The sequence below is a fragment of the Salmo trutta genome, chromosome 23, assembly GCF_901001165.1.
Source record: "Salmo trutta chromosome 23, fSalTru1.1, whole genome shotgun sequence".
Taxonomy (NCBI): domain Eukaryota; kingdom Metazoa; phylum Chordata; class Actinopteri; order Salmoniformes; family Salmonidae; genus Salmo; species Salmo trutta.
This window is the reverse complement of record NC_042979.1, coordinates 48,986,392-49,013,526: the sequence shown is the minus strand read 5'-3', so window position 1 is coordinate 49,013,526 and position 27,135 is coordinate 48,986,392. Positions and strand designations below refer to the sequence as shown.

General features: G+C 43.6%; 1 protein-coding gene across 1 annotated transcript in view; it reads right to left on the bottom strand.

Moving 5' to 3' along the window:
• Positions 1-142: 142 nt before the first annotated feature.
• The window catches only part of ythdc1 (YTH N6-methyladenosine RNA binding protein C1), a 45,241-nt gene continuing 18,248 nt past the window's right edge, over positions 143-27,135 (bottom strand). Inside the window, exons 9-15 of the mRNA XM_029710563.1 lie at positions 21,874-22,043; positions 18,684-18,763; positions 17,819-17,855; positions 4,813-4,855; positions 3,548-3,613; positions 1,222-1,380; positions 143-1,097 (exon numbers count right to left, since the gene is read on the bottom strand). Coding sequence (XP_029566423.1) covers positions 882-1,097; positions 1,222-1,380; positions 3,548-3,613; positions 4,813-4,855; positions 17,819-17,855; positions 18,684-18,763; positions 21,874-22,043 — 771 coding nt within the window. The 3' untranslated portion in view covers positions 143-881. The remainder of the gene's footprint in view (positions 1,098-1,221; positions 1,381-3,547; positions 3,614-4,812; positions 4,856-17,818; positions 17,856-18,683; positions 18,764-21,873; positions 22,044-27,135) is intronic.

Here is a 27,135-nt window from a genome sequence, read left to right as displayed (position 1 = left end):
GTTTCCCCCAAACATTTAAATCTGTGTATTTGCTATTGTTGATCTTACGCTTAATATTTCCTCTGCAAACCAGTAGAAAGTACAGAGTAAAACCAGTTTAAAAATGTAAAGTGAATCAATCCAACCATCTTTTACTCAGAACTGACATCAGTAGTAAAACACTCAATAGTATTTAATGTTTTTGTACAAAACAGTCATCCAAGACAAGCAATACCTTATTCCCCTCCCCCGACAAACATTGCAGGTTCTCTAAACTTTACAGCACTGATCGGGAGTCTTGGTTGAAACTTCAGAAAGGAATCGGTCTAGACATAACAACAATATAGCTTTTTACTTCCAGATCAGTCAAACACTAGAAAAAAAAAAAAATGGCTTGAAATTAAAAAATAAAATAAATTAAAAAAAAGGCCAGCAAAAAGGGACTGGCAACAATAGTGCCAGTCAGATTCACTACAACACAATTATACCCATTTTAGTAGAGATCTTCATTTGATCCATGTACAGTTATGAACAGCACAAAGACAAATGTGACACGTGCAGGATCAATCCCTTCTAAAATACACGCAAAAAGACTGGCATTAAACACTGAATGTCGGGGACAGGAAGAAGAAACGAAAACCTGCTCCATATAGTTAAATGCTCTTAACCACGTCTCCTCCAAAATAAAATGAACAAAAAATGTGTATTTTTGGTTGTTTACCCCCCCCCCCAGTTAGTTCAGTTACACTGCATGCATGATAGACATGAGGTGACTTCACAGCACGATGTAAAACAGAACACAAATCACTCGGAACAGAACAGCTTCTTTATAAAAAAAAACGAAAAAAAAAAAAAAAACACTAGGTTAGAGAAACTACCGCAGGACTTGCTGTTTGATTTGATTATCTCCTGTAACGCCCCCTCTCCTTCTCCCTGTCTCTGATCCTGTCTCTCTCTCGGTCACGTTCGCGTCCACGGTCTCTGTCGCGGTCCCGCCGGGCGTCCCGAGGCCGTTCTCGCTCCCTCTGCCTGTCTCGTTCTCGGGGCCGGCTGCGACGACCCGTTACCACGGCCTGGGTCCGTCTCAGGAAGTCATCCACCCTCATGTCATAGTCATGCTTCAGAGGGGAGAGAGATGATGATGGTGTTCAGTTTATATATATCAAAAGGCTACATTCCAAATGACTCCCTATTCCATTTATAGTGCACTACACATTTAACCAGGACAGAAATGAGCTGTACCAAGGTAGAACTGAAGGAGCGTACAACTCTCTTCTCCCTGAAGCGGGCGTCGTGCGGGACAGGGTGGTGCCCAGTGTATGGGGGATGTGCCTGGGGAGGAGGAGGATGGTGCTGGTAGAACGGGTGGTGAGGTGGCTGCTCCATCCCAGGATACGGTGCCTACAGGGGAGATGGTTTGTTTAAATGACACTATGAAGTCAGTGGGAAAGAAAACCTCTTAAAATGGCAGGTAGGATCAATTAAAAATACAACAAAAAATGTACTTGCTATGTAACTACGGTATACAAAAATATTGAAGAGCCATGTATGTAAAATGTGTAACATGTATACTTAACAAAAAAATATTAGCTATTGTCTTCTGAAGAGATGGGCCAATAACAATACAGAGACTATGATGAGAAACTTCAGAGAACTATTCACCCAAAATATATTGACTAATATACAGACAGGAGCAGATCAGTGTAACATATTAACAGGTGATCTACTGTAAGGCATTTTGACCAGACAGGTATTTCTCAGGTCAGTGTAACATTAACAGGTGACAGGTAGCCTAGTGGTTAGAGTGGAGGGGCGGCAGGTAGCCTAGTGGTTAGAGCGTTGGACTAGGAACCGAAAGGTTGCAAGATTGAATCCCCGAGCTGACAAGGTAAAAATCTGTCATTCTGCCCCTGAACAAGACAGTTAACCTCTTGGAGTTCCCCTAGGATAGGGGGCGCCACAGCGCATTTTGAAAAAAAATTGTGCCCATTTTAAACGGCCTACTACTCAAACTCAGAAGCTACGATATGCATATAATTAATACTTGTGGATAGAAAACACCCTAAAGTTTCTAAAACTGTTTGAATGGTGTCTGTGAGTATAACAGAACTCATATGGCAGTCAAAACCCCGAGACAGATCGAAACAGGAAGTGGAATTCTGAATTGTGGACTCAACTTCATCACGTTGCCTATTAATCACACCGTGAGCTATGGTTCATTGAGCACTTTCTATTGCTTCCACTAGATGTCCCCAGTCTTTACAAAGTGGTTTGAGCCTTCTACTGTGGAAACTGACAGAATGAGAGTCTGTTGAAATTGGTCACAGGGGGAGGGCCATCACCATTATGACGCCGGCGGCCCTGTCTATCCTCCCCTTTCGAAACGTTTTGAAACACAATACAATCGTCCCCCTCAAATCTTATTGGCTCTCTTGTTGAAACAGGCCCTGAAGATGTATGTTATACAACGTTTGACATGTTTGAACGAACCTAAATGGGGGAAAAATGTTTTTTTTTCTTCTCGAAATTGCTGTCCCGCGGCCGACTGAGCATTTGATTAGCCTTCAGACGCGCTAACAACAACAAGCTAATGGAACATAAAGGATGGACTTTTTCGAACGAAAATACATTTGTTGTGGACCTGGGATTCCTGGAAGTGCTTTCTGATGAAGACAACCAAAGGTAAGGGATTATTGACAATAGTATACAAGATTAGATGTGATATGCGATTGTTCCAAGATGTAATTTTCTGAGTATCGCATCCCCTTTTATCGCAAAGTGTGATTACCCTGTAAAGTTATTTTTAAATCTGGCATTACAGGTGCTTTCAAGAGATATTCATCTATAAATCTTAGAATGACAATATTACATTTTAAAAATGTTTTCGAATAGTAATTGAGTAAATTGTAGCACTGTTTCCCGGGATGCATTTGAGGGAAAATAGTTAGTCAACGTTACGTGCCGATGTAAAATGCTGTTTTTATATATAAATATGAACTTTATCGAACAAAAGAATGCATGCATTGTGTAACATGATGTCCTAGGTGTGTCATCTGATAAAGTTTGTAAAAGGTTAGTGCTGCATTTAGCTGTTTTTTGGTTACTTGTGATGCATGTGGTTGGTCGGAAAATGGCTATGTGGCTACTTTTACGATGTACTCCTCTAACATAATCTAATGTTTTGCTTTTCCTGTAAAGCCTTTTTGAAATCGGACAACGTGGTTCGATTCAGGAGAGGTGTATCTATAAAACGATATAATTTGAAAAAAAAAATTTATTAAATTTTGTTATGCTAATGGCGATAGGATTTTTCGCTGGATGTCCGTCCCGAGGCCGCACAGGGGTTAACCCACTGTTCCCCAGTAGGCTGTCATTATAAATAAGAATTTGTTCTTAACTGACTTGCCTCGTTAAATAAAAGTTGAAATAAAATAAAAATATATACTGTAACGCGTTTCGACCAGACAGGTATTTCTCATGGAGCGTTAATAGGCTTTTTAGTTTTACGTCTTAAACCATATTGCTTAGAGCGCTCTACAGCTCTACGAACCTAACTTCTAGAACTCACCATTCCTTGCCAAGGAGGCGGCGGCCCAATGGTGTGGTGGAACTCTCTCATGTAATCGTTGTAGGACTGAGGATAACAAAAACACATCGTAATATCAATAGGACTGAATCAAATTAACTATGTTAAAATCAATGTCTATACACACTCACACACACACACACACACACCATATACAAAAGTATGTGGACACCCCTTCAAATTAGTGGATTTGGCTATTTCAGCCACCCCCCGTTGCTGACAGGTGAATAAAATCGAGCACACTGCCATGCGTTCTCCATAGACAAACATTGGCAGTAGAATGGCCTTAAGAGCTCAGTGACTTTCAACGTGGCACCGTCATAAGATGCCACCTTTCCAACAAGTCAGTTTGTCAAATTTCTGCCCTGCTAAAGCTGCCCCGGTCAACTTTAAGTGCTGTTATTGTGAAGTGGAAATGTCTAGGAGCAACAACGGCTCAGCCGCGAAGTGGTAGGCCACACAAGCTCACAGAACGAGACTGCCGGGAGCCGTTCGTCGGGAGCTTCATGAAATGGGTTTCCATGGCCGAGCAGCCGCACACAAGCCTAAGATCAGTGGTGTAAAGCTCGCTGCCATTGGACTCTGGAGCGGTGGAAACGATGAATCACGCTTCACCATCTGGCCGTCCGACGGACGCGTCTGGGTTTGCCCGATGCCAGGAGAACGCTACCTGTCCCAATGCATAGTGCCAACTGTAAAGTTTGGTGGAGGATGAATAATGGTCTGGGGATGTTTTTTCATGGTTTGGGCCCCTTAGTTCCAGTGAAGGGCAATCCTAACACTACAGCATACAATGACATTCTAGATGATTCTGTGCTTCCAACTTTGTGGCAACAGTTTGGGGAAGGCCTTTTCCTGTTTCAGCATGACAAAGCCCCCATGCAAAGTGAGGTCCATTCAGAAATGGTTTGTTGATCGGTGTGGAAGAACTTGACTGGCCTGCAGAGAGTCCTGACCTCAACTCCATCGAACACCTTTGGGATGAACTGGAACGCAGACTGTGAGCCAGGCCTAATTGCCCAAAATCAGTGCCCGACCTCACTAATGCCCTTGTGGCTGAATGGAAGCAAGTCCCCTCAGCAATGTTCCAACATCTAGTGGAAAGCCTTCCCAGAAGAGTGGAGGCTTTTATAGCAGCAAAGGGGGGCCCAAGTCCATATTAATAGCCATGATTTTGGAATGAGATGTTGGACAAGTAGGTGTTCACATACCTTTGGTGATGTAGTGTATATTTTTACTGAACTCACCCCATTGAGAAACACATCTCTTCTCACTCCAGTTGGGAAGCGCCTGGGGAAATTAAGTTAATAGTTAATGTCTGGGAAGGGCCAGGGAAGGGTTGGCGGAGAGGGAAAGGGCCGGGGGGAAAGATTGGCGGAGAGGGGAAGGATTGGCGGAGAGGGGAAGGGCCGGGGGGAAGGATTGGCGGAGAGGGGAAGGGCCGGCCGGGGGGAAGGATTGGCGGAGAGGGGAAGGGCCGGGGGGAAGGATTGGCGGAGAGGGGAAGGGCCAGGGAAGGATTGGCGGAGAGGGGAAGGGCCAGGGAAGGATTGGCGGAGAGGGGAAGGGCCAGGGAAGGATTGGCGGAGAGAGGAAGGGCCAGGGAAGGATTGGTGGAGAGAGGAAGGGCTAGGACGGTCATTACATTTTGTCAGCCGGTTGTCATACAAATGACTGCCGGTCTCTCAGTAATTTACCGTTAATTAACCAACACATTTAGCATCTGCTGGCTTCCACGCATAGCCTACAAGCCACTGATGCAGATCTCTGAAAAATCTACGTTTAAAAAAAGTCAATTTATTATACAACATCACAATAAATCCATTATTTTAGGCAGGTTTAAAGAAACTCTGATTTTAAGAAAATGTATTTCAGAAGAACAGAATATGAGTTGGCGTACAGTATGTTATCTGGCTATGCTCCATGCCATAGGCTGGAGGCTTGTTCATTTAGCTGACAAGATATGCTCATAACACTCTAGACCCAAACTGCTACAGATCTATATCTATCCTACCCTGTCTTTCTAAGGTCTATGAAAGCCAAGTTAACAAAACAGATTACCGACCATTTCGAATCCCACCGTACCTTCTACGCTACGCAATCTGGTTTCAGAGCTGGTCATGGGTGCACCTCAGCCACGCTCAAGGTCCTAAACGATATCATAACCACCATCGATAAGAGACAATACTGTGCAGCCGTATTCATCGACCTGGACAAGACCTTCGACTCTGTCAATCACCACATTCTTATTGGCAGACTCGACAGCCTTGGTTTGTCAAATGATTGCCTCCCTTGGTTTACCAACTAGTTCTCTGATAGAGTTCAGTGTGTCAAATTGGAGGGCCTGTTGTCCGGACCTCTAGCAGTCTCTATGGGGGTGCCACAGGGTTCAATTCTCGGGTCGACTCTTCTCTGTATAGCTCACAGATCACTGCACCTGTACATAGCCCATCTGTAAACAGCCCATCTACCTACCTCATCCCCATACTGTATTTATTTATCTATCTATCTTGCTCCTTTGCACCCCAGTATCTCTACTTGCACATTCATCTTCTGCACATCTACCATTCCAGTGTTTAATTGCTATATGGCCTATTTATTGCCTTAACTTCCCTCATTTGCATTCAATGTATATAGACATGTTTTCGTTTTCTTTTGTTCTACTGTATTATTGACTGTATGTTTTGTTTATTCGATGTGTAACTCTGTGTTGTTGTATGTGTCGAATTGCTTTGCTTCATCTTGGCCAGGTCGCAGTTGCAAATGAGAACTTGTTCTCAACTAGCCTACCTGGTTAAATAAAGGTGAAATAAATAAATAAGTCACGGTAACATTATTTTATAGTATGTGTGCACATATGAAGTGGCTATGTTGAGCGTCAAAGTGATCATTTGAAACAGGTCCTATACACTAGATTTAGAGTTATTTGGCAACTTTAGTTTTGAACGATACAAAACCTCAGAATGTCTTAGAAATCAAAACATATGCGGGCTGCATGATGCGACTAAATCGGCTATTTGAAAAAGTCGCAAAAAATAAAAATAAAAGCTTGTGCTCTGTTCCTTGCCTCATCAAGTGATTACATTTTCACCCATCAACCTATACTGAATTTAATCTCGTCTTCACTAATATGTCACATTTGTTTGGATTTAGGAAAAAAAAGGCCTATTATCAAATAGGGAGGGGGGAAGAATAGCGAATTGAGGACGCCTTCCATTGTAAAAGCATGCTGGGTAGGCTGCTCCGGTTTATAGGGGAGCAGCTGCAGTAACTACGGTAGCAGCTGGGATTCCCCCGGTTGCTTATAGCAACCATCAAAACTCTGCTTTCACACGGGATGAGCATGCAGCCTGTGTTCTGGAGAAAGGAATGAAGGAGAGGGAGGAGGAGATGGAAACGCATGGTGGAGAGATACTATGGAGCTAAAAAGGTAATATAAAAACGCCCCGTTACTATACAAAAATCAAATTCACTATAATTGTAGGCTCTGTAAGCAACCCTGCACAATCAATGACCCAACAGCATGGCGTACGTTCTCTCTCCTGAACTCTCAGAGCAGCAGAATGGATACAGTAAGCATAATAAAGTGAATCCGTCACCTCAGAAAGCCCTGTCCATTTTGTTGCGTTAGGCTTTAAAATAACATCCACAATGATCATGTTTTACACTGTTGTTTCAACCTGTTGTTGAACTTCTTCCTTCAAATTGATCATGGGGAGTTTTAAAAGCAAAATACTGTTTTGATGACAAGTGTGAAATCAATTTTCGATTTCATTTGCATTGATGTCAGAGTGTTTAGAGGGAGAATAGAGCCCTGAGTACCAGGCCATTTGGACCTGATGGTAGCAACAGAGCCCCGAGTACCAGGCCATTAGGACCCGATGGGAGAAACAGAGCCCCGAGTACCAGGCCATTAGGACCCGATGGGAGAAACAGAGCCCCGAGTACCAGGCCATTAGGACCCGATGGGAGAAACAGAGCCCCGAGTACCAGGCCATTAGGACCCGATGGGAGAAACAGAGCCCGAGTACCAGGCCATTAGGACCCGATGGGAGAAACAGAGCCCCGAGTACCAGGCCATTAGGACCCGATGGGAGAAACAGAGCCCTGAGTACCAGGCCATTAGGACCCGATGGGAGAAACAGAGCCCTGAGTACCAGGCCATTAGGACCCGATGGGAGAAACAGAGCCCTGAGTACCAGGCCATTAGGACCCGATGGGAGAAACAGAGCCCTGAGTACCAGGCCATTAGGACCCGATGGGAGAAACAGAGCCCTGAGTACCAGGCCATTAGGACCTGATGGGAGAAACAGAGCCCTGAGTACCAGGCCATTAGGACCCGATGGGAGAAACAGAGCCCTGAGTACCAGGCCATTAGGACCCGATGGGAGAAACAGAGCCCTGAGTACCAGGCCATTAGGAACCCGATGGGAGAAACAGAGCCCTGAGTACCAGGCCATTAGGACCCGATGGGAGAAACAGAGCCCTGAGTACCAGGCCATTAGGACCCGATGGGAGAAACAGAGCCCTGAGTACCAGGCCATTAGGACCCGATGGGAGAAACAGAGCCATAAGATGAGATTACCGCGACTCAACGGTCATGTGGAATTTTACTTCATAATGACGGTCACCGCAACAGCCCAAGTAAGGATAGACCTGGTGGATGAAATAAGGGCTAGGGAAGGATTGGTGGAGAGAGGAACTAACTCCTGCAGTGTGACAGGAAACAAGGCGGCGCTAGCTCTGTCCTGCAGTGTGACAGGAAACAAGGCGGCGCTACCTCTGTCCTGCGGTGTGACAGGAAACAAGGCAGCGCTACCTCTGTCCTGCAGTGTGACAGGAAACAAGGCGGCACTACCTCTGTCCTGCGGTGTGACAGGAAACAAGGCGGTGCTAGCTCTGTCCTGCGGTGTGACAGGAAACAAGGCGGTGCTAGCTCTGTCCTGCGGTGTGACAGGAAACAAGGCGGTGCTAGCTCTGTCCTGCTCAAAACACACATGGTCAACCCTCCATCTGGGAAACTGGTATGGCAGCTGCTCCGCCCATAACCGAAAGGCTCTCCAGAGGGTAGTGAGGTCTGCACAACGCATCACCGGGGGCAAACTACCTGCCCTACAGGACACCTACACCACCCGATGTCACAGGAAGGCCAAAAAGATCAAAGACAACAACCACCCGAGCCACTGCCTGTTCACCCCGCTATCATCCAGAAGGCGAGGTCAGTACAGGTGCATCAAAGCTGGAACCGAGAGACTGAAAAACAGCTTCTATCTCCAGACCATCAGACTGTTAAACAGCCATCACTAAGATTGAGTGGCTGCTGCCAACATACTGCCTCAACTCCACCCACTTTGACCCAACCTTGCTCAAAACACACTTATCAAAGGGCTGGGTGGTAGCGTAGCAGTTAAGGAGGTTGGGCCAGTAACCAAATGGTTGCTGGTTAGAATTTGAGCTGACGAGGTGAAATCTGTTAATGTACCCTTGAGCAAGGCACTTAACCCTAATTGCTAAATTACTAAAAAGTCAAAATGTACAAGTGCTTAAAGTCCTGCTAGGCAGCTGATTTTTAAAAATGTGGTGTGTAATCAGGACTGGAACAGCAGCCTGCAGAACAGGTGGCTCTCCTAGAGCAGTGATCACCAACTTCAGAACCCCTAAGAGCCCAACTCCAGTCCTGCAGTACCCCCAACAGCGTTTCCCAACTCCAGTCCTCCAGTCCCCCCAACAGCCCAACTCCAGTCCTGCAGTACCCCCAACAGCGTTTCCCAACTAGGCCTGTGGCGGTCATGAAATTGTCAGCAGGTGATAGTCAAGCAAATAGCTGTAGGTCTCATGGTAATGGGGCAGGCAAGTTGCCTAGTGGTTAGAGTGGAGGGGCGGCAGGTAGCCTAGTGGTTAGAGTGGAGGGGCGGCAGGTAGCCTAGTGGTTAGAGTGGAGGGGCGGCAGGTAGCCTAGTGGTTAGAGTGGAGGGGCGGCAGGTAGCCTAGTGGTTAGAGTGGAGGGGCGGCAGGTAGCCTAGTGGTTAGAGTGGAGGGGCGGCAGGTAGCCTAGTGGTTAGAGTGGAGGGGCGGCAGGTAGCCTAGTGGTTAGAGTGGAGGGGAGGCAGGTAGCCTAGTGGTTAGAGTGGAGGGGCGGCAGGTAGCCTAGTGGTTAGAGTGGAGGGGCGGCAGGTAGCCTAGTGGTTAGAGTGGAGGGGCGGCAGGTAGCCTAGTGGTTAGAGTGGAGGGGCGGCAGGTAGCCTAGTGGTTAGAGTGGAGGGGCGGCAGGTAGCCTAGTGGTTAGAGTGGAGGGGCGGCAAGTAGCCTAGTGGTTAGAGCGTTGGACTAGTAACCGAAAGGTTGCAAGATCGAATCCCCGAGCTGACAAGGTAAAAATCTGTTGTTCTGCCCCTGAACAGGCAGTTAACCCACTGTTCAATGAAAATAAGAATTTGTTCTTAACTGACTATACAAGTTAAATAATGATATATATATATATATATATATATATATATATATATATATAATAAAAACTTTTTTTTGTTGCAATTTGACTGTTAATTAACAAACACATTTAGCATCTCCTGGCTTCCACACACAGCCTACAAGCCACTGATGCAGACCTTTGGAAGAAAAAAACAAAACATGAAGAAAATGTAGTCTCTTTCAAAAGAACAGAAAAGTATACTCCGAGTTGTCCTTATGTTAGGTCCTGATCTGACTATGCCAAATGGCTGTGGGCTACACTAGTTCATTTAGCAGACAAGATTTGCTTAGAATTCTGTGGCATTATATAGAATTAAGAATACAATTGAACATAGCTGAAAAAATAAGAAACGGTTAACAAAAAAAAAACAGGTCCTACTATATGCTTAATATAGAGTTATTAATGTAACTTTAGTTTATGTTGCAAGGCTGCGTGATGCCATTAATGATGATTTGAAAAAAGTTGCATGAAAGGCATGAGCTCTGCTTTGTTCTTTTGCGCAGGCTGTACACACTTCATCAGTCTCTCATTCACAATTTGACAAGCGCTTGATAATGCCTTGAATTTCCCGGCGACATCCCCTTCGTGTAATGTCCCCTAAAAAAAAAAATATCCATTCCTTTTGCAGCCAGTGGCCGCAAAATAATAATTATAATTCCCTTCTCCCAGAATGCTGCGCGCTCCTAAGCACATGGCTCTCCATCACGTGATCTGGTCTCTCTCACAGGCAACAAGTGAATACAGACACGTCAGGGACACAACTGTGCACGTCCTTATCCAATTCCGAGGCACATATTGACGATATTGGTAGAACCACAGTACAAAAGTTGTCCTATTCTATTCTACGCAATAAATAAATATTCAAATCATAGTCTGGGACAGTTGTGGGATGTTATAGATCCCAAATTAATACAACCACTAGCATAAAAAAAAAACTTTAAACAATAAGGTTCGGTATGAATACGTGTACTGTATACGGATATCACTTATTATTGATATCTACATAGCGCATTGATGTGAATCACACTGCCGCTTTCACATTTAGCTATTTGTGCCTAACAAATTGTGGTTGTTGTGAATGGCTGTTCACAAATCTAAATGTGTATTTGAACCCAATAAAATGGTTGAATTGAAGAAGTTTAAGGTGCCTATCAATCATTGCTTTTAAAACCAGTGGATAGTCAGTGAAAAATGCACTCTTGAAACAGCTGCATAGATCCCAGCCTATGGAATAAAGGTCTGGCTTTAATTGCGCTCATATATATATATATTTTAAATGGTCTAATGAACACATGCTCAAACTCACACTTGATTGCCCCTTTGTCTATTTTGTAGTTGCTACATCCATTTTTGGACACCTACTTATTCAAGGGTTTTTCTTTATTTTTACTATTTTCTACATTGTAGAATAAAATATGAAAAAAACAAAATGAAATAACATATGGAATCATGTAGTAACCCCCCCTCCCCCCCAAAAAAGTGTTAAATTCAAATATACTTCAAAATAGCAACCCTTTGCCTTGACAGCTTTGCACACGCTTGGCATTCTCTCAACCAGATTCACAAGGAATGCTTTTCCAACAGTATTGGAGTTCCCACATATGCTGAGCACTTGTTTGCTGCTTTTCCTTCACTCTGCGGTGCAACTCATCTGAAACCATCTCAATTGGGTTCAGGTCGGGTGATTGTGGAGGCCAGGTCATCTGATGCAGCACTCCATCACTCTCCTTGGTCAAATAGCCCTTACACAGCCTGGAGGTGTGTGTTGGGTCTTTGTCCTGTTGAAAAACAATTGATAGTCCCACTAAGCACAAACCAGATGGAATGGCGTATCGCTGCAGAATGCTGTGGTAGCCATGCTGGTTAAGTGTACCTTGAATTCTAAATAAATCACTGGCAGTGTCACCAGCAAAGCACCCCCACACCATCACACCTCCTCCTCCTCCATGCTTCACAGTGGGAACCACACATGCGGAGATCATCCGTTCACCTACTCTGCATCTCACAAAAACACGGCGGTTGGAACCAAACATCTCAAATTTGGACTCATCAGACCAAAGGAATGATTTCCACCGGTCTAATGTTCATTGCTCGTGTTTCTTGGCCCAAGCAAGTCTCTTCTTCTCATTGGTGTCCTTTAGTAGTGGTTTCTTTGCAGCAATTCGACCATGAAGGCCTGATTCACACAGTCTCCTCTGAACAATTGATGTTGAGATGTGTCTGTTACTTGAACTCTGTGAAGCATTTATTTGGGCAGAAATTTCTGAGGCTGGTAACTCTAAATGAACTTATCCTCTGCAGCAGAGGTAACTCAGTCTTCCTTTCCTGTAGCGGTCCTCATTAGAGCCAGTTTCATCATAGCGCTTGATGGTGTTTGCGACTGCACTTGAAGAAACTTTTAAAGTTCTTGACATTTTCCAGATTGACTGACCCTCACGTCTTAAAGTAATGATGGACTGTCGTTTCGCTTAGCTTATTTGAGCTGTTCATGGCATAATATGGACTTAGCCCTATTTGTTGAAAGACTATCTTCTGTATACCACCACTACCTTGTCACAACACAACTGATTGGCTCAAACACGTTTTATTAATAATTACATTTTATTTAAGTAGGCAAGTCAGTTAAGAACTAATTCTTATTTACAATGACGGCCTACCCTGGCCAAACCCTAACGACACTGGGCCAATTGTGCGCCGCCCTACAGGACTCCCAATCACGGCCGGTTGTGATACAACCTGGAATCGAACCAGGGTCTGTAGTGATGCCTCTAGCACTGAGATGCAGTGCCTTTGACTGCTGCGCCACTCAGGGGCCCGAAGGTAAGAAATTCACAAATTCACTTTTAACAAGGCACACCTGTTAATTGAAATGCATTCCAGGTGACCTCATGAAGCTGGTTGAGAGAAGGTCAAGAATATGCAAAGCTGTCATCAAGGCAAAGGGTGGCTACTTTGAAGAATCTCTTACTAAAAAAATATTTTGATTTGTTTAACTTTTTAGTGACGGGGCAGTATTCGGAAATTCGGATGAATGAGGTGCCCAAATTAAACTGCCTACTACTCGGGCTCAGAACGTAGGATATGCATATTATTAGTAGATTTGGATAGAAAACACTCTGAAGTTTCTAAAACTGTTTGAATGATGTCTGTGAGTATAACAGAACTCATATGGCAGGCAATAACCTGAGAAAGAATCCAACCAGGAAGTGGTTTGTAGTTTTTCAAGACTGGGCCTATTCAGTATACAGTGACTTAGGGTTCATTTTGCACTTCCTACGGCTTCCACTAGATGTCAACAGTCTTTAGAAAGTTGTTTGAGGCTTCTATGGTGAACAGAGAGCAAACAAAGGAAGTTGGAAGTTGTTGACTCAGGAAAGGACATGGCTTCAATTGCGCTCGTTCACGTGAGAGATAGCTGTGTTCCATTACATTTTTGAAGACATTTGAATCGTCCGGTTGGAATATTATTGAACTTTTATGTTAAAAAGGCCCTAAAGATTGATGCTATACATCGTTTGACATGTTTCTACGAACGTAAATAGAAGTTTTTTTGACTTTTAGTCATGACATTTTCGGCGCGCTTCCTACATTTGGAGTAGCTTACTGAACGCGCTAACAAAGAGGACATAAATTATGGACTTTATCGAACAAAACAACATTTATTGTGGACCTGGGAATCCTAGGAGTGCATTCTGATGAAGATCAAAGGTAAGTGAATATTTATAATGCTATTTATGATTTTAGATGACTCCAAAATGGCGGGTGTCTGTATTGCCTGTGTGCTTTCCCCATGAAGCTTTTTTTAAATCTGTCACAGCGGTTGCATTAAGGAGATGTTTATCTATAATTCTTTGAATAACAGTTTAATATTTTATCAACGTTTATGATGAGTATTTCTATAAATTGATGTGCTCATACACCGAAAGTTTTCGGAGGAAAAGCATTTCTGAACATTACGGGCCAATGTAAAAAAATTTTTTTTTATATAAATATGAACTTTATAGAGCAAAACATACATGTATTGTGTAACATAAAGTCCTATGAGTGCCATCTGATGAAGATCATCAAAGGTTAGTGCTTAATTTTAGCTGTATTTCTGTTTTTGTGACGCCTGTCCTTGCTTGGAAAATGGCTGTGTGGCTTTTATTTTTTAGGCACTGTCCTAACATAATCTAATGTTTTGCTTTCGCCGTAAAGCCTTTTTGAAATCGGACAATGTGGTTCAATTAAGGAGAAGTGTATCTTTAAAATGGTGTAAAATAGTAGTATGTTTGAGAAATTTGAATTATGAGATTTTTGCTGTTTTGAATTTGCCGCCCTGCTATTTCACTGGCTGTGTCCCGCAGGTGGGACGATAGCGTCCCACATAGCCCAGAGAGGCTATCACTTTTTTGGTTCCATGTGTCATTTCATAGTTTTGATGTCTTCACCATCACTTCTACAATGTAGAAAAAAGTAAAAAGAAAAACCCTTGAATGAGTAGGTGTCCAAACTATTGACTGGTAACTGTTTATCTCCATTGATTCTTGAATATAACTTCCAAATGCCTCATGAGCTTCGTTCAACTATCACACTCCCATCAGAACGCAAAATATACGCTTGTTTTTAATCCAATGTTTGGAAACATTGTAGATGTCTATTAATCTGAGAGTGGTTACATTTCTCCAGGCCCATCCCTCAGCGTTTTACCTTAAACAGAGACGGGGCGTCTTTTGTTATTGTTTCATCTTGTGGATTTGCCCTTTAAACAGCTGCATATTATCAAGATATCAAAGTGTGACCAACTAAAAGGTAAATAGGCCTGTAGCTAATGCAGCATATGAGATTAATATTTCACATGTAAATAGCACATTTCAGTAGTGGTCAAAGCCATTCCATGAGCGCAGCATTTATTTTTTAACTCGAGTCAAAAATCAGCCCAATCAGTCCTCCATGACAACACAATCATAAACAACAGAGTAGGGCTGGCTAATAAGTCCTTAGTTTTAGGGTTACGCTCAGGTAAAATAATTTGGCTAATCTATACTTCTATATTTCCAAGTCCTATTCTTGAAGATCAAGGGGTATAACATTTATTGGAATGACTAGAATTCTGATAGACTTTGGTTTTTAATGTGAAGATATAATTTAATTGTATTATTATAATGTAGTAGAAAGCGATGGGTTAGAAGAAGCCTACATAACCAACCCATAAAGTAAAATGTAACATCCATATATGGCCAGCTATGTAAACTTTAACGTCGATTTATCCTGCAATAGATGTTGTTCAATTGGTAACATGCGTTAGAAAACGACAAATGTCTATTAAGGGGAGAGTAATCTAAAAGTGAATGTAATCAGATTACGTTACTGAGGTTGGGTAATCCAAAAGTTACGTTAATGATTACAATTTAGAAAGTAACTTAGCCAACCCTGACGCTAAGTAACTGGATACAGACGGCCCTGACGCTAAGTAACTGGATACAGACGGCCCTGACGCTAAGTAACGGGATACAGACGGCCCTGACGCTAAGTAACGGGATACAGACGGCCCTGACGCTAAGTAACGGGATACAGACGGCCCTGACGCTAAGTAACGGGATAAAGACGCTAAGTAACGGGATAAAGACGCTAAGTAACGGGATAAAGACGCTAAGTAACGGGATACAGACGGCCCTGACGCTAAGTAACGGGATAAAGACGCTAAGTAACGGGATAAAGACGCTAAGTAACGGGATAAAGACGGCACTGACGCTAAGTAACGGGATAAAGACGCTAAGTAACGGGATAAAGACGCTAAGTAACGGGATACAGACGGCCCTGACGCTAAGTAACGGGATAAAGACGCTAAGTAACGGGATAAAGACGGCACTGACGCTAAGTAACGGGATAAAGACGCTAAGTAACGGGATAAAGACGCTAAGTAACGGGATAAAGACGCTAAGTAACGGGATAAAGACGCTAAGTAACGGGATAGAGACGCTAAGTAACGGGATAAAGACGCTAAGTAACGGGATACAGACGCTAAGTAACGGGATACAGACGGCACTGACGCTAAGTAACGGGATAAAGACGCTAAGTAACGGGATAAAGACGCTAAGTAACGGGATAAAGACGCTAAGTAACGGGATACAGACGGCACTGACGCTAAGTAACGGGATACAGACGCTAAGTAACGGGATAAAGACGGCCCTGACGCTAAGTAACGGGATACAGACGGCACTGACGCTAAGTAACGGGATACAGACGCTAAGTAACGGGATACAGACGGCCCTGACGCTAAGTAACGGGATACAGACGGCCCTGACGCTAAGTAACGGGATACAGACGGCCCTGACGCTAAGTAACGGGATACAGACGGCACTGACGCTAAGTAACGGGATACAGACGGCTCTGACGCTAAGTAACGGGATACAGACGGCCCTGACGCCAAGTAACGGGATACAGACGGCACTGACGCTAAGTAACGGGATACAGACGGCACTGACGCTAAGTAACGGGATACAGACGCTAAGTAACGGGATAAAGACGCTAAGTAACGGGATAAAGACGCTAAGTAACGGGATACAGACGGCCCTGACGCTAAGTAACGGGATAAAGACGCTAAGTAACGGGATACAGACGGCACTGACGCTAAGTAACGGGATAAAGACGCTAAGTAACGGGATAAAGACGCTAAGTAACGGGATAAAGACGGCACTGACGCTAAGTAACGGGATAAAGACGCTAAGTAACGGGATAAAGACGCTAAGTAACGGGATAAAGACGCTAAGTAACGGGATAAAGACGCTAAGTAACGGGATAAAGACGCTAAGTAACGGGATACAGACGGCACTGACGCTAAGTAACGGGATAAAGACGCTAAGTAACGGGATAAAGACGCTAAGTAACGGGATAAAGACGCTAAGTAACGGGATACAGACGGCACTGACGCTAAGTAACGGGATAAAGACGCTAAGTAACGGGATAAAGACGCTAAGTAACGGGATAAAGACGCTAAGTAACGGGATACAGACGGCACTGACGCTAAGTAACTGGATACAGACGGCACTGACGCTAAGTAACGGGATACAGACGGCACTGACGCTAAGTAACGGGATACAGACGGCCCTGACGCTAAGTAACGGGGTAAAGACGCTAAGTAACGGGATAAAGACGCTAAGTAACGGGATAAAGACGCTAAGTAACGGGATACAGACGGCCCTGACGCTAAGTAACTGGATACAGACGGCCCTGACGCTAAGTAACGGGATACAGACGGCCCTGACGCTAAGTAACGGGATAAAGACGGCACTGACGCTAAGTAACGGGATACAGACGGCATTGAAGCTAAGTAACGGGATAAAGACGCTAAGTAACGGGATACAGACGGCATTGAAGCTAAGTAACGGGATACAGACGGCATTGAAGCTAAGTAACGGGATACAGACGGCATTGAAGCTAAGTAACGGGATACAGACGGCATTGAAGCTAAGTAACGGGATACAGACGGCACTTCTAAAAGCCTCTATCACCACAGCCTGCTGAATTTGCAAGATACATTTTCATTTTGTTTTTCGGCACAAACGAAAACGTGTCACTGACTTTCCCATGGATTGATGTTTCAGCATCGTCTCAATGAAGAGTCCAGCGTTCGACTAACCACGACCGACATGCAGTTACAAGCCTGCTCGTTAGCGGCAGGCGGACGAGTAATATCCACCGTCCTAGTACAGATGAAGCTGGAATGTGAAGCTAACTGAACATCAGTCTACACTAGAGCCCAGGGTTTCGATTTGGGGTCCACGGTGATGTCTGGTACTTACCGGTCAACTGGTGGGTTACGTGGAACTGGCATAAAGCCTGTATAAAGAGAGAAAGCTGATTTACTGTTGAGTTATGTTGTTACATGTCCCTGTGGAACATCTGTTTACAGACACACAAGGTGCCCTTTCAACATGTTTTTGTCTTAATACTGTTACATTAGTAGTCAATAAGAAAAAGTAAAATCAATACTTCACCTATGAATACCCACTTACAACCCCTACTCTGATTCATAACATCCGAAGTGGAAAAATATCACAGAAATTGGGAGATTAAATCTAACCTCTTGCCACTACAGTAAAACTGATAGCTTTAACAGTAATACGTAAGCTAGGCTAAACATCTGCCATCTGGATCTGGCTTCAACTCTTGTTTATATGTTGTTGATATGGATCCAAAAATTAGCTTTACTTGGAAACTCAAAGCATTTTTCATTAGCACGTTCTATCGTTCAGATACCAATAAAAAAAAAAAGGACAAGACAGACCAACACAAACGTCGGCCGTACACAGCCGGTGGCCGTGCGATCACCTCTGAACAACGGCTTTACATTTCATGTTCCATTTCCAGACGTTTCTTCATGTTTTAATCACAAACGTTTGTCGACACCAAACAGGTGATCTACTGCACACGGTCGACGTTCCTGTTGGTCCGGCTCGTCCTTATAACTGACATTGACTGGTACCAATACAATTAATAGTTGTGTGTCCAAAATGGCCCAGTTCCTTATATATTAGTACACTGCTTTTGACCAGAGCCATTTGGACCGTGGGTCAAAAAAGTAACGCACTATATAGGGAATAGGGGAGAGCCATATGGGATATATTTCCATACTGTGGTACCAATACATATGGTAGTAATAGTAACCTGGTCTCTGTGGGAACTCGGCTGGATAGTCAATCCTCGGGCGTTTCCTGTTGTGAATGTCATATTCCTCGGGCCGACGCCTACATGAATTAGGTAAACAATTGAGACAAAGTGCCACGATAGAGCACAACATCCTAGTTGCCCTGTGTCATAATAGAACAGTCTAAAACATCTAGTATCATCTGAAAAGCATATCTATACATCTATACACCAAAACATTTACATCAACATTCACATGAACTAGTTTAAAAAAAAATGTTTTTAAATCACCTAATTGACAGATTGAGAAACATATTGATTTAAGCCATATCACCATTCTGATCTCATCCACCTCCATAATGGGGGAAACTTCATTTATGACCAAAATTCAGGATGCATTTCATTGAATCTTGACAGTATTCCCAAATACTTTTTTTTTTTTTTAAATACACTAAACATGTATAAACAGTTATAATGAGCAGACTGCATCAATCAACCATTATATTCTGAGTGATATCTTACTGCAATCAATCTACCATTATATTCTGAATATCTTACTGCAATCAATCTACCATTATATTCTGAGTGATATCTTACTGCAATCAATCTACCATTATATTCTGAGTGATATCTTACTGCAATCAATCTACCATTATATTCTGAATATCTTACTGCATCAATCTACCATTATATTCTGAGTGATAGCTTACTGGTTGTGGACGGTTACATTAAAACAGTAAGTTTTTGTTCAGATTGGTCCTATGATAGTTCAACTCATAATGCAGCTAAAACAGGATGTTTACAGTACTGTAACTATTGGAAGTGCACCCTTGTTATATTACCTGTTTTTTGGGAGGGGGGGGGTAGTTTGGGGCATCATCTGTCTCCGATAAGGAGCTAGACCTCTATTCTAACAGCTTCTGACTAGTCATCAATAACCATGTTACCACTAAGTGGATGATCATTAGTCCACAACACAACTTCCATGTTCAATTCAAATCAACCAGATAGTAAAAAATGTATATATATATATATTTTTTTACAGCTGGGATAAATGACTACAGGTCTACAGGTAAATGAGGAAAGAGCCGGTTAAAATTGTAACATACCGCTTTCTTGTAGTTTTGTGACCTGTTACCGTTGACATATATTAAGATATTAAAAGTTCATATAGACAGTCCATCTTATGGTTTAGGGTCTACGGCCACAGAGACATTACAAGGAGGGCAAAGGGGCTGATTGATAAGGGTGATTGATGCAGTCCATTGCAATCAAAACGAAAAGACCAGGGGATGAACTTCACGTCGGCCATTTTATAAAACCCCCACCCCCAAAAAAGGTGACGGCCCCCCCTTTGGCTTAGAACTTCCCTTCCTTGTGGTGTCATTCTCAGTCCATTGAGGTCTTAAAAAAAAATGAATGAAAGGAGTGGGTTTGTATCATTCTGCCAGTGGGTTTCCTCCTACCTTATTCTCAGTCCTTTAGGTTAGGGTATGGAAACACTCCTGTCCTTTAGGAAACACTCCTTACCTAGTCCTTTAGGTCAGGGTATGGAAACACTCCTGTCCTTTAGGAAACACTCCTAACCTAGTCCTTTAGGTTAGGGTATGGAAACACTCCTGTCCTTTAGGAAACACTCCTTACCTAGTCCTTTAGGTTAGGGTATGGAAACACTCCTGTCCTTTAGGAAACACTCCTTACCTAGTCCTTTAGGTCAGGGTATGGAAACACTCCTGTCCTTTAGGAAACACTCCTAACCTAGTCCTTTAGGTTAGGGTATGGAAACACTCCTGTCCTTTAGGAAACACTCCTAACCTAGTCCTTTAGGTTAGGGTATGGAAACACTCCTGTCCTTTAGGAAACACTCCTAACCTAATCCTTTAGGTTTCCCTAACCACCTACCACCAGATGCCATTCATTCCAGATGAAAAAACTTTAACAAGGAATGGCTGGCAGGCTCTCTCAGCACCACAGCCATCTTCAGTCCTGTTGGGTTGTGGGGGGGACAGTGACCGACCGACCGTTAGCCAAAATGTTTTTTGCGGGTATATGATTTCTTGGAGGGGATGTAGGGGGATTTGGATTGCTGGTGTAAATGGAGCATTGCAACAGGAGGTAGTGAGAAGCACACAGCAGAGCCAAGCCCCCCCCCCCCTCTCTCTCTCTAGGTTGTCGCCAGGTCCCCCAAAGGCCGATTCTTTTCCCCACTCTGGCCTACCGCTTTCCAGAACTTTCCAACGCTTTTTTATTCCCTTTCGAGCAGCTTTGTAGATAGACAGCCACCCCTCCCCCCTCTGAAGCTACAGGCATACATAGCAGTAGTGTAGATATCACCACAGGTATACATTATGTATATTCAATAGATGGCCCATGGAGGGAGAGAAAAGTCCTCTGGAAGCATTTAAGACAGCATCATCATCATCATTCTCCCCCCTCAAATCCATGTGCCATCTTCTGTTTAAATAGAACAGCTTCTTTTCTCTAAGTCCCATATGTGACTAGGTTTTAACTCCCCAGGATACTCCTGAAAGAAAAAAGGCTTCGGGAACAAATTTAAAAAACAACTTATCTAGACAAATTCATTCAAGCAACCTAAAGACAAATGTATTGTGTATTAAACTCAACTACAACTTAAAGTGGTTTTAAGTATCATGATGGGTTCAAATTAAATTGCATTCCTTATATTGAGAGATCAAACTAAACCTGTTTCTTTACATTGAATTAACCACTATCACCTGCAGAGAGAGATAAGCCACACTCAGCCTACTGGCGCGGCCCATAGATCCTGGGGTTAGCACTGGCCCGGCCCAGAGATACTGGGGTTAGCAATGGCCCGGCCCAGAGATACTGGGGTTAGCAATGGCCCGGCCCAGAGATACTGGGGTTAGCAATGGCCCGGCCCATAGATACTGGGGTTAGCAATGGCCCGGCCCATAGATACTGTGGTTAACACTGGTCCAGCCCACAGGCCCGGCCCATAGATAGTGTGGTTAACACTGGTCCAGCCCACTGGCCCGGCCCATAGATACTGTGGAGCTGTGGTACGGGGTCCTTAGCAACAGCCCAGAGGATATCAGCAGGTCTCCCTCTTCGCTGGGATGTGACGAGAGCATTCTGGGAGGGACGGTTAGACCATCGGATCAGAACACTGCTCCGGCATCACGTCACGCCGACACAAGAGCTCACTAGCAGTCCAAAGAATATTTCTAACCTTCCCAGGTCGCCTCGGGCGGGTTCTCTGTGCGGCGGGCGTCCTCGAGAACGTGGCTCCGAAGGCATCCTCCGCTTGTGTCGCATTTTATGAATAACTTGATACAAGTCAATGCTCTCGTCCTGGGGGAACAGCATGCACAGCTGCATCCCACATCCTGGTTCGATCTCCTGACGGTCCCGAGGAGGACGGGAGAGGGGGGGTGACAGATCAGTAGATAAAACAAAATTAGAATTAGTTGGAATATATATATATAAAATACAGAGCATTCTGAAAGTATTCAGACCCCATTCCCCTTTTCCACATTGTTACGTTACAGCCTTATTCTAAAACATTTATGAAATAATACCCTCCCAATACCACATAAAGCAAAAACTGGTTTAGACATGTTTGCACATTTCAATTAAGACAGAAATAACTTATTTACATCAGTATTCAGACCCTTTTCTATGAGACTCAAAATTGAGCTCAGGTGCATCCTGTTTCCATTAATCATCCTTGAGATGTTTCTACAACTTGAAGTCCACCTGTGGTAAATTCAATTGATTGGACATGATTTGGAAAGGCACACACCTGTCTATATAAAGGTCCCACAGTTGACAGTGCATGTCAGAGCCAAAACCAAACCATGAGGTCGAAGGAATTGTCAGTGGAGCTCCGAGACAGGATTGTGTCGAGGCACAGATCTGGGGAAGGGTACCAAAACATTGAATGTCCAAGAACACAGTGTCCTCCATCATTCTTAAATGAAAGATGTTTGGAACCACTAAGACTCTTCCTAGAGCTGGCCGCCCGGACAAATTGATAACCTTCCAGAAGGACAACTATCAGGCTTTTATGTTAGAGTGGCCAGACGGAAGCCACTCCTCAGTAAAAGGCACATGACAGACCGCTTGGAGTTTGCCAAAAGGCACCTAAAGACTCTCAGACCATCAGAAACAGGATTCGCCAGGATTCTCGCCGTTATTACTTTGCTACCTGACGGTTTTTACTTTTTCATTACCGTATATTTTTACTTTTTCCCTCACTCAACTTTTTTTTTTCCTTCAACTTTCCTACCCCGGAGGTTTTATCTGGACATGGTTCGTCAGGACTTCAAACAGCCGAAGCTAAGTAACATTAACATGATGCCTTCTAATTGCAGTCGTTGTACTCATAATATACAGGAGAACGATCGCCTTACGGCAAGGATAGCTGTGCTGCAAGCCCAGCTTCAGACGCAATCGTTAGGCAAGGGTCATTTCAGTGTAGGAAAGGATGAAACAGCGTCTGTGCCACCAGCAAGTACAGATAGTAACGTTAGTATAAACCCCCTCGCACGGTCCCCGCAGCCGGACATCTTTCTCATGGCTTCTGGAGGGAAACGCTGTAGGAATGCTCAACCGGTGTCGCTTATTCAGCCGACAGAAACTTTCAACCGGTTCTCCCCATTAACCTGTTTGGTATAGGGGGCAGTATTGAGAATTTTGGAAAAATATGTTCCCATTTTTAACTGCCTCCTACACCAACTCAGAAGCTAGAATATGCATATTATTGTTCAGGTTTGGATAGAAAACACTCTGAATTTTCTAAAACTGTTTGAATGGTGTCTGTGAGTATAACAGAACTCCTATGGCAGGCAAAAACCTGACAAGGCTTCAAGCAGGAAGTACCCTGTCTGACAAGGAGTCGTGCGTCTTACCTCTTTTTATTGAAAAGTAAGGATCTTAGCTGTAACGTGACAATTCCCAGGGCTCCAATAGGCTCTCAGAGCCCGCGAAAACCCTGAAGGTTTACGAGGGAGCCTCAGGTTGTAACATATTATCGCCTTTTGTAAGTGGATGCTGAGAGGACCTTTCAATGATGCGCGTGCATGAGTCGCTTCTGAGGAGAAATTTTATTCGGTTGTTTAGGCTCAATGCATACTCCCGGTCGGAATATTATCACTTCTCTACGACATAAATGGCATAAAAATTGGTTTTAAACAGCGGTTGACATGCTTCGAAGTACGGTAATGGAATATTTAGACATTTTTGACAAGCCAACGCGCCATGCGCGGGACCGTGAAAAAGCATTCTAGAACTCACGAACAAAACGTCGCTGTTTGGATATAACGATGGATTATTTGGGACCAAACCAACATTTGTTATTGAAGTAGAAGTCCTGGCAGTGTATTCTGATGAAGAACAAGCAAGGTAAGAACATTTTTCTTATAGGAAATGTGATTTTGGTGGAGGCTGAACTGGGTGGGTATCTAAATAGCTAGCCCTGTAATGCCGGGCTATGTACTTAGATTATTGCAAAATGTGCTTCATCCGAAAAGCTATTTTAAAATCGGACATATCGAGTGCATAGAGGGGTAATGTATCTATAATTCTTAAAATAATTGTTATGCTTTTTGTGAACGTTTATCGTGAGTATTTTAGCAAACTGTTAGTAATTTCACCGGAAGTTTGCGGTGGTTATGCTTTTTCTGAACGTCACATGCTAATGTAAAAAGCTGTTTTTTGATATAAATATGAACTTGATTGAACAGACATGCATGTATTGTATAACACAATGTCCTAGGTGTGTCATCTGATGAAGATCATAAAACGTTAGTGCTGCATTTAGCTGTGGTTTGGGTTTATGTGACATGATATGCTAGCTTGAAAAATGGGTGTCAGATTTTTTCTGGCTGGGCACTCTGCTGACATAATCTAATGTTTTGCTTTCGTTGTAAAGCCTTTTTGAAATCGGACAGTGGGGTTAGATTAACGAGATTCTTGTCTTTAAATAGCTGTGAAATAGTCATATGTTTGAGAAATTGAAGTAATAGTATTTCTAACGATTCAAAAATCGCGCCATTGGAATTACAATAGCTGTTACGTAGGTGGGACGAAATCGTCCCACATGGCCCAGAGAGGTTAAGCGAGTCGGAGGCCGAGACTTCTCTGGTCTCTGCTCCTCCCGTTGTGGGGTCTGAGACGCCGTCGGCTCCCACCATTAGCTCTGACAAATTGAAAACCCTAGTCATTGGCGACTCCATTACCCGCAGTATTAGACTTAAAACTAATCATCCAGCGATCATACACTGTTTACCAGGGGGCAGGGCTACCGACGTTAAGGCTAATCTAAAGACGGTGCTGGCTAAAGCTAAAAATGGCGAGTGTAGAGAGTATAGAGATATTGTTATCCACGTCGGCACCAACGATGTTAGGATGAAACAGTCAGAGGTCACCAAGCGCAACATAGCTTCAGCATGTAAATCAGCTAGAAAGATGTGTCGGCATCGATTAATTGTCTCTGGCCCCCTCCCAGTTAGGGGGAGTGATGAGCTCTACAGCAGAGTCTCACAACTCAATCGCTGGATGAAAACTGTTTTCTGCCCCTCCCAAAAGATAGAATTTGTAGATAACTGGCCCTCTTTCTGGGATTCACCCACAAACAGGACCAAGCCTGGCCTGCTGAGGAGTGACGGACTCCATCCTAGCTGGAGGGGTGCTCTCATCTTATCTACGAACATAGACAGGGCTCTAACTCCTCTAGCTCCACAATGAAATAGGGTGCAGGCCAGGCAACAGGCTGTTAGCCAGCCTGCCAGCTTAGTGGAGTCTGCCACTAGCACAGTTAGCGTAGTCAGCTCAGCTTTCCCCATTGAGACCGTGTCTGTGCCTCGATCTTGGTTGGGCAAAATTAAAAATGGCGGTGTTCGCTTCAGTAATCTTACTAGTATAAAGACCTCCTCCATTCCTGCCATTATTGAAAGAGATTGTGATACTTCACATCTCAAAATTGGGTTACTTAATGTTAGATCCCTCACTTCCAAGGCAGTTATAGTCAATGAACTAATCACTGATCATAATCTTGATGTGATTGGCCTGACTGAAACATGGCTTAAGCCTGATGAATTTACTGTGTTAAATGAGGCCTCACCCCCTGGTTACACTAGTGACCAAACCCCCCGTGCATCCGGCAAAGGCGGAGGTGTTGCTAACATTTACGATAGCAAATTTCAATTTACAAAAAAAAAAAACAATGACGTTTTCGTCTTTTGAGCTTCTAGTCATGAAATCTATGCAGCCTACTCAATCACTTTTTATAGCTACTGTTTACAGGCCTCCTGGGCCATATGCAGTGTTCCTTACTGAGTTCCCTGAATTCCTATCGGATCTTGTAGTCATAGCAGATAATATTCTAATTTTTGGTGACTTTAACATTCACATGGAAAAGTCCACAGACCCACTCCAAAAGGCTTTCGGAGCCATCATCGACTCAGTGGGTTTTGTCCAACATGTCTCTGGACCTACTCACTGCCACAGTCATACTCTGGACCTAGTTTTGTCCCATGGAATAAATGTTGTGGATCTTAATGTTTTTCCTCATAATCCTGGATTATCGGACCACCATTTTATTGCGTTTACAATTGCAACAAATAATCTGCTCAGACCCCAACCAAGGAAGATTAAAAGTCGTGCTATAAATTCTCAGACAACCCAAAGATTCCTTGATGCCCTTCCAGACTCCCTCTGCCTACCCAAGGACGTCAGAGGACAAGAATCAGTTAACCACCTAACCGAGGAACTCAATTCAACCTTGCGCAATACCCTAGATGCAGTTGCACCCCTAAAAATTAAAAACATCTGTCATAAGAAACTAGCTCCCTGGTATACAGAAAATACACGAGCTCTGAAGCAAGCTTCCAGAAAATTGGAACGGAAATGGCGCCACACTAAACTGGAAGTCTTCCGACTAGCTTGGAAAGACAGTACCGCGCAGTATCGAAGAGCCCTCACTGCTGCACGATCATCCTATTTTTCCAACTTAATTGAGGAAAATAAGAACAATCCGAAATTTCTTTTTGACACTGTCGCAAAGCTAACTAAAAAGCAGCATTCGCAAATGGAGGATGGCTTTCACTTCAGCAGTAATAAATTTATGAACTTCTTTGAGGAAAAGATCATGATCATTAGAAAGCAAATTACGGACTCCTCTTTAAATCTGGGTATTCCTCCAGGGCTTCATTGTCCAGAGTCTGCACAACTCTGCCAGGACCTAGGATCAAGGGAGATACTAAAGTGTTTTAGTACTATATCTCTTGACATAATGATGAAAATAATCATGGCCTCCAAACCCTCAAGCTGCATACTGGACCCTATTCCAACTAAACTACTGAAAGAGCTGCTTCCTGTGCTTGGCCCTCCTATGTTGAACATAATAAACGGCTCTCTATCCACCGGATGTGTACCAAGCTCACTAAAAGTGGCAGTAATAAAGCCTCTCTTGAAAAAGCCGAATCTTGAC